This window comes from Hypomesus nipponensis, chromosome 6 (assembly GCF_054491055.1).
Source record: "Hypomesus nipponensis isolate SF chromosome 6, ASM5449105v1, whole genome shotgun sequence".
NCBI classification, from domain to species: Eukaryota; Metazoa; Chordata; class Actinopteri; order Osmeriformes; family Osmeridae; genus Hypomesus; species Hypomesus nipponensis.
The window spans coordinates 6,538,034-6,553,521 of record NC_140366.1 but is presented as its reverse complement, the minus strand read 5'-3'; the positions used below and the strand labels follow the sequence as shown (position 1 = coordinate 6,553,521).

Here is a 15,488-nt window from a genome sequence, read left to right as displayed (position 1 = left end):
CATGTGTCGTGAACAAACTTTCTGTTAAACCCTGGAAGTTATACAACTCGCCCGTTGCGCTGTGCTCATGTTGTTTGTTTGTTTGTTGGAGCCACCGTGTCGGTTTTTAACTCCTTCATTCTGGCTCTCCCGGCCGACCGGCATGTGGCACTCGCAGCACATTCTGTCTGTGTTTGAAATGTACTGTGTTTTTGTATTTGGGTTTTCGTATACATGAGATACTATGACGCTGTATCAGTTCCTTAGTGTTTCTGTCATGTACTCTGCCGGGGTGATGTTTTTAACACTGAGGGGTTTTTAATGACATATGTATGCCTTGCTTAATAAATGTCTCTCCTGTGCCTTTTTATAGCTCTGCAGGCTGAACTCATTTCAGCTAGGATCATGTGCACATACACACGGTTTAATTAAACTCTGTGTGTGCATGATTTGTAATGGCAATGCTGTGCATTACTATGGTAACGGCTATGTTTCGGCTGCACTCATTCTGTGCGTGCGTTTTAAATGGGTGTGTCTCTTGCCCTTGCTGCTGCATGCTGCTGTGTGTATGTAAATAAGCCTGAAGCTGCCTTCCATTGGCATGGGGCTTTTCATCCCTGTACACGCACGCGCACACGCGCAGACACACAGACACACACGTACACAGTCTCAGCCACAGTCAAGGTCACCCTGGCTCCTCTCAAGAATCGCCTGCACTGACGCACACACACACACACACAAACCCCAAAAAAATCTAATAAACATTTGTATTCCGATGATGCTGAAGTACTCCTTTAATGCGTGCAGCGTTGAGGAGAGATACAGCTTTGCTTAGAAACAGGAGGCCCTGGGCACAGTTAATAACATGGGCCTTACCATACAGTAGCTACTGTCACTACCAGGACATAATCATGTACATCCATGCGTACAAACCGCTACAACCCATTCCCCTTGTAGAAGACAGAACACTGATGCCCTGTGTTCTATCCCAAACTTCCTGAGCTGTGGGTATAGGCTTCCTGTCGTTCGGAGCCAGGTTATACTAGTAGATGGCAGAGCAGTGATGAACAGCTTAATAATGGTGCTCAGCTGAGCAGATAATTAGCTTTGCTATCGTTCGCTCCTGTCTTCGGTCCCAGCAGCACTCTCAGCTGCTGCTTAGAGAAAACGCAGCTGGCCTGGGTTGTATTTACCTCAAGAGAGGGAGGGTTTTGTTGAAGACATTTGGGCGTAGAACAGTGAGAACCAGACAACCAGCCATTACGTACATCCATTACTTGAAAGCAAATTTGATAGTTAATGAGGTGTGTTTGATTAAGGACACAGTGGGCCATTCTAGGACTTGCCTATTAATTTTACCTCACCGGGAAACACTGATCAACTGTACCCCAAGTATTGGATTACCGATGAATAATTTACCCTGATCAAATGATTGATCTGGTGAGAACGTGGAGTCGAATGACTCTGGCAGTTGTCATGACAACTGTAGAAATATCTCGTCGGGGCAGGAGTTATTTATATTCCACAGGGGTTTGGCCATGGAGATCTGCTTGCATTTTCAAGAATGCCCTTGTAACATAATGCATACAGCGAAATAAAATAAAAACATTTTCATAAATCGGATGACTTGTTTAGAGTCCAGTCACACGATTCCTCCAAGCCCGTCTCTCGGTCTCCACGTAGCCTTCCCTGTTCTGTATGCGAGTCTTGCATCTCTGACAGGTCAGGTGATGGCCCCTGGGTGTCCCAGCGCTTCTCCACCACACTGTCTCTTTCCCTGCATCTGACTGAGTCCCCCCTCCCCCCTCCACTCATTCTCTGTTTCCCCCCAGTTCTATCTTCAGCCCTGCTTTCCTCCCATCTCTCTCACTGTGTCCACCTTTGAGCCGCTTCGTGCTCCCCTCCCCCTGCCTCTTCTCTCCTTCCCCTCCTCTCGTATTCCTGTATTCTTAATCGTCTCATTTCATTTCACTTATCCCACTTCCTTTCTCTCACATCCCTTCAACTCCTCTCCTCGCCCCCCCCCCTCTCTCTTCTCCTTGCCCCTCCCTCTCTCTTCTCCTTGCCCCCCCCCCCCCCTCTCTCTGGTTTCTTCTTTCTCATCATGTTCTCTTCTCCTCTCCAGACTCTCGGATGTGAAGCCCTTCCTTGATAGGAGACACCTGGTGCATGTCAACGGGCTCCACCCCTTATAGCCCCGAGACTGAGGGAGGGGCCTAGACAGCAGCCAGACAGCTGAGCAGACAGGCAGACTGACCAGCAGGGGGATAGCTGTAGGCCGAGAGAAACTGTTCTTTTATAAGAAATAAAATACTGCAGTTCTACAATACTGTGGTGTGTTGGGTTTTTGATGTTTCAGGTCAACATTGCCAATAGTATATGAAGTATTATTAGGGTTTAGGATGAGATTCATTCCAAACCAAAACCATGTACCTTGGTGCACAGGCTAAGACAAGTTGAACTAAACATAAAACTAGACAAAGACAATCTCTCAATGGAGAAATGTAGAGCACTGACACACTTTGAGACTATGTAGGATTTGGATAAATGCATGCCTAAATTAGTTAAAGCACAAACACAAGCTATCCCAAGGGTTGAACTCTGGGATTAGAAACGCTCTCTTAATTCAGCCTTAACTCCACCCCTCGCAGGGTGGGCCACCGAGGTTCCATGTACAAGTGAAACGCTTGATTTAATATTGTAAGCTGGGGGAACTCTCAGCAATGAGCTGAGTTAATATGTTCGGAGGCTGGATCACCCTGCACAGCGTCTGCTGCCGGTCTCAGCTGTATTAAACAGCACAGTTATATTAGCCAACATCAGACCACATTTTCATATTCTTTGAATAGCAGAAGCACGCAATAATAACCTCATTAGCATATTACACAGACAGACCATCTAATGAGTCTCAACCCCTTGACCAATCAGGGTAGTTGCAAGTTATGTTGTTAGCGATGTCCCCGATGAAGACGTTGGAGATTCACCCTGTCCCTGGACTAAATCAGCCTTCGGTAGTTTATCCTGGACCAGTCAGTTTCTACAGAAGACATTCCTCAACACCGGCCAGTCACCCTTAAGTCGAGTTTCTTCAGTCGGTCATTACCTTTTCTCTTTCAAATATTAGTCATACTAATGTAGAGTAAAGGCTCCAACAGACCAGCAGTGGTGGCCCTTGTGACAATTTCCTATCGTGTTCAGTCAGGGCTAGGCTTCATCCGCGACATGCAGTAACCTAGTTCTAGTCCCCTACATGGAGCTAACTGCTATGTTTGTTGTGGTTGTGTGCATGTATTTTCTCTTTGACCAGCCCTCCTGAGACTGAGGAATCCCCAGACTCTGACCCACAGCGCCAGGAGTGGTTCGCACAGTACTTCACCTTCTGACCTCCCTCAGATACAGCATGGCAACCAAACTATGAAGAAACAAAACAGAAGAAATAGACTAAAAAAGAAGTTATCACTCCATTCGTTAATTTTGTTGATTAATTAAGTACATTCTCTGTGGATGGGTTTCTTAGTACAGTAATTATATGTTTATTTTATTTATTTTTTGCCGTTTCTCTGAGTGCTGCGTTCTGCTGCTGATCATCATCATTAGTTGGGTTGAGTAATATGGTATCTTGTCCTCTGTACCCGGTTTAGAATGACACAGTGGTGAAACTTTGTTACAGCCGCATTTAAGCAATTTTGGTAGAATTAAATTGTTTGTATTGTCGTCTGTCTCAACACAGATATAATGATGTCTCGCCAATTTTAAAAAGAAAAATCGCATATTTTATATTTATATTATACTGTATGCCTAACTAATAAATTATTGTGACATTTACTCCGGATGTATGTACGTCTCTTTTACTGGTTCTGGCCATTTGTTGTACATACCACAAGCGTGTTTCAGATTGTAGCCGCCCCGGAACTTTTGCACAGGGTGACCCGGGAAACCTAAACTAAAGTCAGTCACACTAGCGGGAAGTTCCAAAACAAATATGGAGGTCGACAGCACAATCAGGGGACGTCGGGACGTGTAGCTATAACTATCTAATAAGTTATTTTATACATTTTTACGAAATCCACATTCCAACAAGATTCAACCTAGCTTTCTAGCTAGTGCTTCTGTAAGTATCGTGTCATGTGAGGTAGTATGAAAGCGTGACCAACCTGTACAGTAGTGCTAACTGTCAGCTGTATAGTTGTCTTTCAGACAAGAGTTAACACGCTTCAAGCATCACAATGTAGTTTACATGAACAGAGACACTAGATTGAAGCATAAGACAGCATACTTTAACTTGTAGAGTAGTACACGTTGGCAATATAGCGATGAAGTCAGTAAAATATAATCGTTTCCATCCTGCAGACAAATAGGCAATGTTGCTCAATTCCGAGCAGGAGACTCTAGTAGGGCAGGTTTTCGAAGCCTACGTCACTGAGCACCACCGCAGCGAAGTGCTTGAAATCCTGCAACAACCGGACGTGGATGCTCACTACCCTGTGGTGGTGAACGCCATGACTTTGTTCGAGGCCAACATGGAGGTGGGAGATTACTTCAACGCCAGCCCTATTGAAGTTCTCACCATATTTGACAACGCGCTGCATCGAGCGGCTGACGCCCTGACGTCTGAGAGCTCGTCCCAATGCGGAGGTCATAAAGTCAAACACAACCTACACGCCCGTATCACAGGTGAGATGGTAGGAACAGTTGAAAGATGAAACAGCCGCAGATACTTCGTTGTGTTCGTGTGTTTATTACCCTGGTCCTGCTTCAAGCGAACCTTTGTCTGGTTCCCCTATGGAGTGCCTGTTTCAATCAAGTGCCTTCAAAACCCATTAAGCTTAGCCTACTCTCAGGTGATAATACTTTCTATCACAGTAGTATTCATCACTAGAGCTTTGGATCATTAAGCCTTGTCCTTATCACTGACAGCCCCTACAGGGCCATCATTAGACTCAAACAGACACACCTGGTCTCCCGCAGGTGTGTCTCCTCAGGACCCAAGAGTGTGCTGGAGTCCTCACGCAATTATTCATTGAAATATTGCCCAGCTATAAATATAAAAGATGTCCCAGAGCTAGGTTTGTGGTTTGCTAAAACTCCTACGCTGGTTCCAGGCCTACTACTGTCTCCTGCCCTCTCCTCATCGTCTCCCATCTCTCCTCCTTTTCAGCTGCACTACGATATCCGCCATTTCCCCTTTGTTGAATAGTCTAGTAAACAAACATATTCCCAAAAGTGCCTGAGACTTTTATTTTGGAGGGATTTGGTGTCAGACGGAGAAGGTCAGGTAGAGCGGAGGAGGCATGCTGACAGACAGGACTGCTAGCTGGCAGGATCAGCATTCACCATTAGCATTGTGACATTGTGCTGACTGTCTTTAGGCTCAGAGGGATAATGCAGCATCTTTGCTGACTGACTATCCCAGAAGGGAGAGGGATGTTATAAATAGCCAGAATATAGACTGGAAGTTTTTTTTTTTTTTTTCTTATATGCTATTGGTGTGCTTCCCAATCGGTCACATGGTGTGAACATAGAGAATCCTGTATGTGAATCAGAGGGGGAACACAGACACAGTCTTGTTAATAAGCAGACTCCTTGATTGTCCTTCTGTGTCTGTGTGTGGGTGTGTGGCGTGAACAGACATTGCTAGTGCTGTCTGGTTGTCTTAATAACATGTGGCTCGCTCTCAGAACAAAGTGTTCTCCGATGCTTTGTCTAGCTACCCCTCTCTGGACTTAGTATGTAAAACCCATCTCAATATGACCTTATATCTTAGAGGGAGAATATGGACAAGGTTTCATATTTCAGTCTCCTTCCGAGAGGCAGAGAGCGAGGGAGGCAGAGAGCGAGGGAGGCAGAGAGCGAGGGAGGCAGAGAGCGAGGGAGGCAGAGAGCGAGGGAGGCAGAGAGAGAGAGGGAGGCAGAGAGAGAGAGGGAGGCAGAGAGAGAGAGGGAGGCAGAGAGAGAGAGGGAGGCAGAGAGAGAGAGGGAGGCAGAGAGAGAGAGGGAGGCAGAGAGAGAGAGGGAGGCAGAGAGAGAGAGGGAGGCAGAGAGAGAGGGAGGCAGAGAGAGAGAGAGAGGCAGAGAGAGAGAGGCAGAGAGAGAGAGAGGCAGAGAGAGAGAGAGGCAGAGAGAGAGAGAGGCAGAGAGAGAGAGAGGCCGAGAGAGAGAGAGGCCGAGAGAGAGGGAGAGCGAGAGAGAGGGAGAGCGAGAGAGCTTTGATGTGACTGTGTTTCATTAGTCTGTGATGAGGAGCCCAACGAAGTGTGTGTGTGGGGGAGAGAGGGAGATAGGGAGAGTGTGGGAGAGAAGGGGTGTGTATGTCCTTTGGTCTCTGCCGTGTGTGGAGGATGAAAGGAGATGAGTGTCACCCTCCATTACTAGTTGCGGCATCTGCTGTCTTGTCTGGCAGAGCCCGGTGAACACCTCGCTCACATCTGCTGTGTGTGTCCCTGGCCTTTGCTGTGGCAGGTGGCCTGCTTATAAACCGATACCCAAACCAAGAGAGGCTGTGGTCTTCACTGTCCCACTACCGAACTAAACAAGCTTACCCTCAATAATTGGACTAGCCAGCTCTTTCACATTCCATTACCCACATTTGTTTTCTTCAAATTCGTTGGCAGACCGTAACAGACGCAGATTGCCCCCAACTAAGCACATGAATACAATATAGCTGCGTGTAATATTTAAGTGCAGTGTAAAAGAAAAGAAAGTGACAAGAAAGTCGGTTTGTCCTCTGAGTGGTTGCCTGCTCCCACAGCGCCGACAATATTATTAATCCCTGCTGCTCCTTATGTAACAGTGCCAGCTGTGGATGCCGGCTTATCCCTAATGGTGTTGTTCTTTAATCTTCCGTGTATTCGTATCATACAAGACAGGCCTGGAGTCCAGCTGGAGAGCCTCTTGCTGTGTCCAGGGCAGTGGTGAGTAGACGCTGCCCTCTGCTGGTGTGCCCTGGAACTGGAACACAAGCGACTCGTTTGGGCCGTCGTGAGATTTTACTTCCGTCTACTTCGAGTCTCCAGTCTAACGCTCCATTTGTATTTACGTTCAGTTTGCTGCGTTGAAGCCTGGCCTGTTGCCTGTCCTCAGTTTGGGCTCACTGACTACTGACCTGTTAGCTGGGTCCTGATACGACAGCTGCACAGGGAAAATGACTGCGTCTGAACATGGTTGCTCTCCCTGTCTCCAGAATAAGAATCAGAAGGGATTTTATTTGCCATGAATGTTTGCACAAACAAGGAATTTACTTTGGCAGGGAGGTGCATGCATTAAACATATAGGAATTATCCCTCTCTCTCTCAATCCCTCTCTCAATGCCTCTCTCAATGCCTCTTCTCTCTCTATCCCTCACTCTCTCAATGCCTCTCTCAATGCCTCTTCTCTCTCTATCCCTCTCTCTCTCAATCCCTTCCTCTCAATCCCTTCCTCTCAATGCCTCTCTATTTCTCTCTCTCTCTGTCCCTCTCTCTCTCCCATGTCGTACGGTCAGCCTGCTGTATCCAGCCTGTGTGCGTGCTCCCTGTCTCCAGGTCTCCCCGTGTGTCCGGAGATCACCAGGGAGAACATCCCCAGGTCCAGAGACGTAGGTCACTTCCTGTCCGTCACGGGAACCGTCATCCGCACCAGCGCCGCCAAGGTAAACCGACCATCGCACAGCTCCCGTCGCTGGCGTACTGCGGCTCCCTGCCCTCTCGTCGCTCATTAGCAGGAGAACGAGAGGAACCAAAGGTCGTTGTCTTAGTGTTACTAGGTACTAGATTTTGTGGGGGATAACACGTTTCCATAGGGTATAAATGTAATCCGATTTGATTGTGTCACTATTTTAAAGTCACGGAGCCCTTCAGATTTCAACGACCAAGCTGTGACCCGAACCCACACTGTGTGTGTGTGTGTGTGTGTTCCAACAGGTGCTGGAGTACGAGAGGGACTACATGTGCGCCAAGTGTCGCCATGTCTTCTCGGTGCAGGGAGACTTTGAGCAGTACTACGCCTTTTCCCCCCCGAGCGCCTGCCCCAATCAGCACGGCTGTGACTCCTACAAGTTCACCTGTCTGTCGGGAGGCTCCGCCCCCTCCGCCTGCAGGGACTTCCAGGAGATCAAGATCCAGGAGCAGGTGACTAATGGGAGGGCAGCGGGGGCGGGTTCATGCAGGGCAGTTGACTAATGGATGTGTAGGAAGGATGTAATAAGGGAAGAATGAGGAGGAGGACAGGACAGGACAGTGCTGGGCAATAAATCTTGTCGACCGTCTTGTCCAACGGTTGGAAGACTAACCAGTAGTCTGAGAGCAGCTTCTCTCGCGTGACTACAAATCAAAACCATTTCATATGACACAGTGCAGTACTTAGCCCAGGGCTGAACGCGTTCTTATCTAGGGGCAAAGGAGGCTCCTAGGCAGGGTGTGAAAGGCCGAAGTGACTAGCAGTGGTTGAAACTGTTTCCCCCAGGCCCAGAGGCTGTCTGTGGGCAGCATCCCTCGCTCCATGATGGTCATCCTGGAGAACGACCTGGTGGACACCTGCAAGTCTGGTGAGAGCCCGTCTCCTCTAGTCCTCTAGAGCAGTGGTTCTCAATCCTGGTCCTCGGGACCCCCTGCCCTTCATGTTTTAGATGTTTCCCTCCTCCAACACACCTGATTCAAACAAATGGGTCGTTATCCAACTTTGCAGAAGCCTGCTTACGACCATTCATTTGAATCCGTCGTGTTGGAGCAGGGAAACATCTAAAACATCCAGGACAGGTGGGGTCCCTGAGGACCAGGGCTGGGACCCACTGCCCTAGCGCCCCGCGTCACAGCTGTTCAGCCCAGGACGGTGCGCAGTCTCGACGCACCGCTCCTAGCGCAACCACTGCAGCTGTTGACGACTGCACTCCCCGTCCCCTCAGGTGACGATTTGACGGTGTACGGCGTGGTGCGTCAGCGCTGGAAGCCGCTGGGCCAGGACAGCCGCTGTGAGGTGGAGCTGGTGCTGCAGGCCAACCACCTGGAGGTGAACAACCAGCAGAGCATCGGGGCCCTGCTGCTAGAAGACCTGCACAGGGACATAGAGGCCTTCTGGCAGAGCCACAGATACGACCCCCTGGCTGGTACACACGTACACGTACATACACACACACACAGCTGGAGCATGGGGTTAGGAGGATATAGAGGCTACACAAACGCTCTCTCTTCCTCTGTTCCGAGTGTTTGTGTCTTTCTGTCTGTCTCTCGGCCTCCCCCGAAGGTATTCACATGCATATTTAGTCAAATCCTGGTTTCTTTTCCTTGGTCTCTTTTCCTTCTCGCTCTCGCTCTCTCTAACTCCATTTCGCTCTCCATAACTCCATCTCTCTCTCTCTAACTCCATCTCTCTCTTTCTCTTTCCTTTTCTCTTTCTCTTTCTCTCTCTCTCTCTCCAGGCAGGAACCACATCCTGATGAGTCTGTGCCCCCAGGTCTTTGGCATGTATGTGGTTAAACTGGCTGTTGCCATGGTGCTGGCAGGCGGCGTCCAGAGGGTGGACCCTTCTGGAACCAAAGTGAGAGGTAAACCCAGAAGACCTGCTGTATTTGACCCTGAGCCTGACCCCCACCAGAGGTTGTGTGTGTGTGTAACCTTTATTTAACCAGATAAAAAGCCCATTTGTGCCCTGACGTTGACCCTGACTCTGGTGGTGGTGTGTGTGTCCTGTATAGGAGAGTCCCATATGTTGCTTGTGGGGGACCCTGGAACAGGGAAGTCTCAGTTCCTGAAGTACGCTGCCAAGATCACCCCTCGCTCTGTCCTCACTGCTGGCATCGGCTCCACCAACGCAGGTCTGCCCCCTTGTGGCTCCTGCCACACACTGCAGCTACGCTCACATCAGACAGGCGACACGGATCTTCTCTATGCTGCTCAGAATCAAAAAGGATGAAATTGTGGTTGTGTAGATATAAGCAGGATTTGCCATTCCCATTTGTATTTGATACATTGTGTGTGTGTGTGTGTGTGTGTGTGCCAGGCTTGACGGTGGCAGCGGTGAAGGACTCTGGGGAGTGGCACCTGGAGGCGGGGGCCCTGGTCTTGTCAGACGGGGGCCTGTGCTGCATCGACGAGTTCAACAGCATCAAGGAGCACGACCGCACCAGCATCCACGAGGCCATGGAGCAGCAGACCATTAGTGTGGCCAAGGCAGGGTGAGACACACACACACACACGCACTACCGCATGAACATCCACACACACACACAACCACGTGAACATCCTTCAACTGAGATGAATTTGTTTAATCCCACAAAGGAGAACGTTTGGCTCGGGCTTTGAACATGCACATCATAGACACGCAAACATCCACACACACTGAAAACCACACACTTACCACACGCACGCCTTCACCCCCGAGTCCTCTCCGTTCACGGTGTGCGTGCGTGCGTCTGTGTTCTCCAGGATAGTGTGTAAGTTGAACACGAGGACCACCATCCTGGCAGCCACCAACCCCAAGGGTCAGTACGACCCGAACGTCCCCGTGTCGGTCAACGTAGCGCTGGCCAGCCCTCTGCTCAGCCGCTTCGACCTGGTGCTGGTGCTGCTGGACACCAAGAACCCCCACTGGGACCGCATCATCTCCTCCTTCATACTGGAGAACAAAGGTCTGCTCTCCACCTGGCTCCTCCTCTCTCCTACGTCCACCTCAGACCCCCAACCTTCCTCTCCTCTCTGGCCCTGCCTCCTGTGTGGAGGAGAAGAATTTCTTTCTGTCACTTTTTCTTTCTTTATTCTTCCACTAATCTCAACCTGTGTGCTATCATATACACCTTCTCCGGGGGACGGTGCAATGAAGGTGGGCTAGCCCAACTCACCAACGTTCTACACCCCCCTCCCCAGACGGCCCTTCTTTCTCCTCCTCCTCCTCTCTGTGGTCGATGGAGAAGATGAAGGCCTACTTCTGTCTGGTGAAGAGGCTGCAGCCGCAGGTGGGCGCTGACGCCAGCTCCGTCCTGACCTGCTACTACCAGCTACAGAGGCAGAACGCCGACCGCAGTGCCGCGCGCACCACCATCCGCATGCTGGAGAGCCTCAGCAGGCTGGCCGAGGGTCTGTATACCTGTAGACGTGTGAAACCTAGATCTGTAGACGTGTGAAACCTAGATCTGTAGACGTGTGAAACCTAGATCTGTATACCTGTAGACATGTGAAACCTAGATCTGTAGACTTGTGAAACCTAGATCTGTATCTCTGAAGACATGTGAAACCTAGATCTGTAGACGTGTGAAACCTAGATCTGTATACCTGTAGACATGTGAAACCTAGATTTGTAGACATGTGAAACCTAGATCTGTCCCAACGGGGGAATCCCCAGTGGGCCGACGGGGTTGGGATGGTCCAAAAGTGAAACCTAGATCTGTAGACATGTGAAACCTAGATCTGTAGACATGTGAAACCTAGATCTGTAGACATGTGAAACCTAGATCTGTAGACATGTGAAATCTACATCTGTATACCTGTAGACATGTGAAACATAGATCTGTAGACATGTGAAATCTACATCTGTATACCTGTAGACATGTGAAACATAGATCTGTAGACATGTGAAATCTACATCTGTATACCTGTAGACATGTGAAACCTAGATCTGTAGACAGGTGAAATCTACATCTGTATACCTGTAGACATGTGAAACATAAATATGTAAACATGTGAAATCTACATCTGTATACCTGACGGGTTCATGACAGATGCAGTATGTTTCCTCTGCCTGTTGCAGCTCACGCCAGGCTGATGTTCCGAGAAACGGTGACCATTGAGGATGCAGTAGCTGTCGTCTCAGTAATGGAGTGTTCCATGCAGGTATTTAACACGTGCCCAATTCAAGGAACATCAAATATGATTTATATTCTAGGATTTGATATTGTCCAGACAAATGATCGTAGACGCGGAACTTTCACAAGCCATGTGTGACAGAAGACTACCCTTTTCACCTTCTCAGCCTTGAGTTTCAGTTTGTCCCCCCCGTGATTGAATGTGACCTCCTCATCCTCTCCTTGTTGTCCTCCTGACTCAGGGGGGCGCTCTCCTGGGAGATGTGAACGCGCTGCACACCTCCTTCCCCTCCGACCCCTGCCAGCAGTACAGGAACCAGTGTCAGATCGTTCTAGAAGGCCTCCAACTCCCACACCTCCTCAAGAAGGAAATGGACAGACTGGACAGGTTAGGTTCCTCAAACAGAGAACTTTTAAAGGGACTGCTGTAAGAAGGATATATGTGACTGTTGCATGGGCGGTGTGACTAACTTGCTTGTTTACTGACTGTGTTCACTGACCTGTGCGTTGTGTCGTCTTCAGGCTGCAGAACCAGAGGCCCGGTTCTCCACCCCAGCAGGTCAGAGACGTCCAACCTCAGACCCCCCAGACACAAAGGCGCACGACCCCCGACCCCACCGCCAGCATCATCACGTCTGACATCACGGAGAGTGGACTGGAGTGGTTCCAGACGCTCGCCAACCAATCACCCGTCACCTCTCCAGTCACGACATCCACCCAAAATAACGTCGACACCGCCAGCTCCCCCGCTGCGACGGATAAAGCACGACATCCCAACGACGGTGCCTCAAATCCGGCCCACTCATTTCTGGAACCCCCCGTTGCGCCGTTGCCTAGCAACAAGAGTGGCAGTGCGTTGCGTAAGAACTCCGGTAAGATTCCTTCTTTACATGAAGAGGAGGCTGGGTGTGACGGCGGCAGAGCGGTAGCGTCGGAAGGCCCAGAACCAGCCAGGTGTGTGGTCCAGAAGGTCTCCAGGAAGCTGAGGGAGAAACGCCTCCAGGAGATGACCAACCCCCCGCTTGGGGGGGCGGAGGAGGAAGGGGGATGCGGGGATGGAGGTTCCCGAAAGTTCCTGACGGAGGATTTAGCCAAGGCGTCCAGCACAGACCCTCCACGGCCCTCCGCCGCCAGCGCGACCGCGGTCGGGGAGATTCGATTCGATTGCGGTGCGTCGAACGACGTTCCCCGTCGCACGACGCCCTCTGATTGGGCGGGGGCAGATGTATCAGGGAGCGCGCCAGGGGAAGACTTACAAGCCAAGTTCTCAGGGTTCACATTCAAACCCAGGGAGAAGATGAGACTTCAGGCGGCACCCTCCAGCTCTGACCCAGACCCCCTCACAGAAAGCCACACTGGGCCAGAGAGAAGGAGGCCGGATGGAGCGGAGAGCGGACACGAGAGCATGTTATCCAGTGTCTCGCCAGCAGGGGGCAGCAGACCAGAGAAGAGCCGGCTGAAGCTTCAGAAGGACGAGAGGAGAAAGAGCTCCTCTTGTGACCTGAGGGAGGAGGTGGTGAAGTCATCTGGCGGGGGCGGGGCCGAGAGGGGAGAAAGGGGGGACGAGCCCAAACGGAAACGTGAGAAGCTGCTCCAAAGACTGGGTGGTCTGGCTCCAGGTGAGAGCAGACCAGACCTCCCTTCTGCACCCCAGCCACCCGTACTACCTCCCCACAGTCCTGCCTCCAATCCTGGGCCCTTGCCCCAACCCAGACCAGAACCCAACACTGCACCCCAACCACCCTCACTACACCCCCCCAGGCCCAGGGTCGTGGCCTCTACCCTAGCCAAACTCTCCCACTTCACCTTCACAGCCAATAACGAACCAAAAACTACAATTCCCACAAACGGAACAATTCTGAAAACCAATGAGAAGCCCAATACCTCAACTACAACCATTGATGGAGCTTCACGGGGACACACAACAATGTCTATAGAGCCCAAACAAGGTAACCCCGAATGTTGTACCCCTGCCTCCACGAGTGCACATCCAAGGACATCTCCACAGAGTAAAGCCTCCACAGAAGGGAGGACATCTTCACGGCTAGGGGGCGCTAATGAGCAGGATGGGACTGGAGGAGATTCCCACGGAGCAGAGAACCCCAGGAAGAGGAGATGTTTTGAGCTGGGGTCGGGGTCAGGGTCAGGTCTGGGGTCTAAAAACCCCTTCTCAAGGCTGACTCTGTTCAACTCCGCTAACTTTGACGACAACGACGATGGGGAAGATGGTCTGGACGTGGACTGGGACTGAGAGACAGGAATGGGAGCCATGGTGTAGATGGTGTATTTGTCTGAGACAATATACCATACTGTCCCGGTGTTTGTTTGTTTGTTTGTTTTTCCTTGTGTTTTCACCTTTGACGTACCCTGACAGATTATGATTGAAATGAATTACAAAAGATATGGATTACAAAAGTATGTCTTCAATTGTTTTCTCGTAGTCTATGACTATGAATGCCACTATAATGTTGGTTTACTTGCTGCAGACAATGAAACTCAAATGACGCCAACTGGGGAAGGAGGGGGATGTGGGGAGGAGGATTGAGGGAGGCAGGGGGCTATAAAGACGGAGGGAGGGAGGCGGTGAAAAGGGGACGAGAAAGGGGTTATGAGGTAGGTAAGATGAGGAGTTAATGGCCCCTAACTTCCTGCAGATAAAGCAGGATCCTCATCAATAATGAACCCCTTATTGATTACCCATCAGGCCGTCTGCCCATCGCTGGAGCATGACATCACCTCAGGCCCCCAGAGTCTGTCTTCCTTCCCTTCCTTGCTTCCCCTCTCCTCTCCAACCACAGTGCTGCAGCAGGGTCGTATTTCACATTTGCCCTCTAGAGCACGTTGGTGTACTTCTACTGGGGCAGAAATGGGAGTACCCCAGAGATGGAAGCGAAATGGTATATCTACTGTGTATACACCTTGTTTGCAGAGCCATTAACAATTGTATCAGTAATAGTGCGAATTCGTATCGAGGGTGGTATGTCATTTTTGTGTTTATTGTACTTTTATGGGCTGCTGGTGGGGTTCCATCAATAGACTGTCTCTCGTAAGGACCTTAAAGTCCAAATAAATATCATTCAGAAAATATAAGACTTTCCAAAGATTTTCCGAAAAATATCGAACGGCCGAATGTCTCTCGTGATGACAACAGTTTGTTTGGGTTGTCTGAGTCTCCAACTGTCAAATGCACCTGCCCACCTGCTCCCTCTTCAGAAGAACGAGTCGCCTGCTGTTCATCAGACTCATGCGGATGCAACCGTGCAACCGGTTCTCGACGCCAAGTCTGTCAGGGACTGGTTTGGTTTCTGGTCAACACACATGGTGAGTTAGATTTTCAGCGATGTTGGCTTTGGAGTGGTTCGGAGAAGGCGTTCGTTCGGCTGAAAATTCCAAACTCTGTCATAACCAGGGGACTGCAGTGGCACAGTAGCAGCACGTTTGATGAGGGTTCTGCTGTTGCATTTGTGACTCCTAGCTGGTTAGTTTGGCTCTTCCCTCTTACAAATGCACACATACTTATATAAGAAGTCACGTTAGATCCTCCTAACACAGCTGGGGCACTGTTTAACCTGAGATACCAGATCTACAGGTTCGAGAGCTGGAGGCAGTGTTAGGAATGGAGGCAGAGATTGAGTGTTGTGGATGGATGAGGATTAAATATGATTAATCCCTAGTCATCAATCAAACTTTCTAACATCTGTACTCCAAGCTGTGGTGTAATTGTGCCAAGTTGAATGTT

The 15,488-nt window shown here is 49.9% G+C and overlaps 2 protein-coding genes across 11 annotated transcripts in view; both read left to right on the top strand.

The window, feature by feature from the left end:
- Window positions 1-3,770, top strand: part of fam184ab (family with sequence similarity 184 member Ab) — a 44,505-nt gene extending 40,735 nt beyond the window's left edge. For 6 of the 10 annotated variants that reach the window (XM_084700042.1, XM_084700030.1, XM_084700029.1 and 3 more), the window contains one exon: window positions 3,287-3,769. In XM_084700042.1, coding sequence (XP_084556168.1) covers window positions 3,287-3,295 — 9 coding nt within the window. In that variant the 3' untranslated portion in view covers window positions 3,296-3,769. Of the gene's footprint in view, window positions 1-2,104; window positions 2,307-3,286 lie in introns of those variants that run through there. The other 4 variants (XM_084700040.1, XM_084700039.1, XM_084700031.1 and 1 more) reach the window with 2 other exon arrangements.
- Window positions 3,771-3,950: 180 nt separating this feature from the next.
- Window positions 3,951-14,176, top strand: mcm9 (minichromosome maintenance 9 homologous recombination repair factor). Its single transcript, XM_084700829.1, has 14 exons — window positions 3,951-4,090; window positions 4,330-4,653; window positions 7,500-7,606; window positions 7,878-8,084; window positions 8,419-8,500; window positions 8,858-9,058; window positions 9,371-9,496; window positions 9,647-9,766; window positions 9,952-10,126; window positions 10,377-10,579; window positions 10,815-11,024; window positions 11,695-11,777; window positions 11,992-12,137; window positions 12,272-14,176. Exons 2-14 carry the CDS (start codon window positions 4,341-4,343, stop codon window positions 13,998-14,000), a joined length of 3,702 nt encoding a protein of 1,233 aa, XP_084556955.1. The 5' UTR covers window positions 3,951-4,090; window positions 4,330-4,340; the 3' UTR covers window positions 14,001-14,176.
- Window positions 14,177-15,488: the final 1,312 nt, after the last annotated feature.

Bases quoted from the DNA above. Each gene is read 5' to 3' on its own strand.
- mcm9 (XM_084700829.1), top strand. From the start codon at position 4,341: ATGTTGCTCAATTCCGAGCAGGAGACTCTAGTAGGGCAGGTTTTCGAA. The intron at 10,580-10,814 runs GTCTGCTCTCCA...CCCCCTCCCCAG, and splicing joins CTTCATACTGGAGAACAAAG to ACGGCCCTTCTTTCTCCTCC. The intron at 11,025-11,694 runs GTCTGTATACCT...TGCCTGTTGCAG, and splicing joins CCTCAGCAGGCTGGCCGAGG to CTCACGCCAGGCTGATGTTC.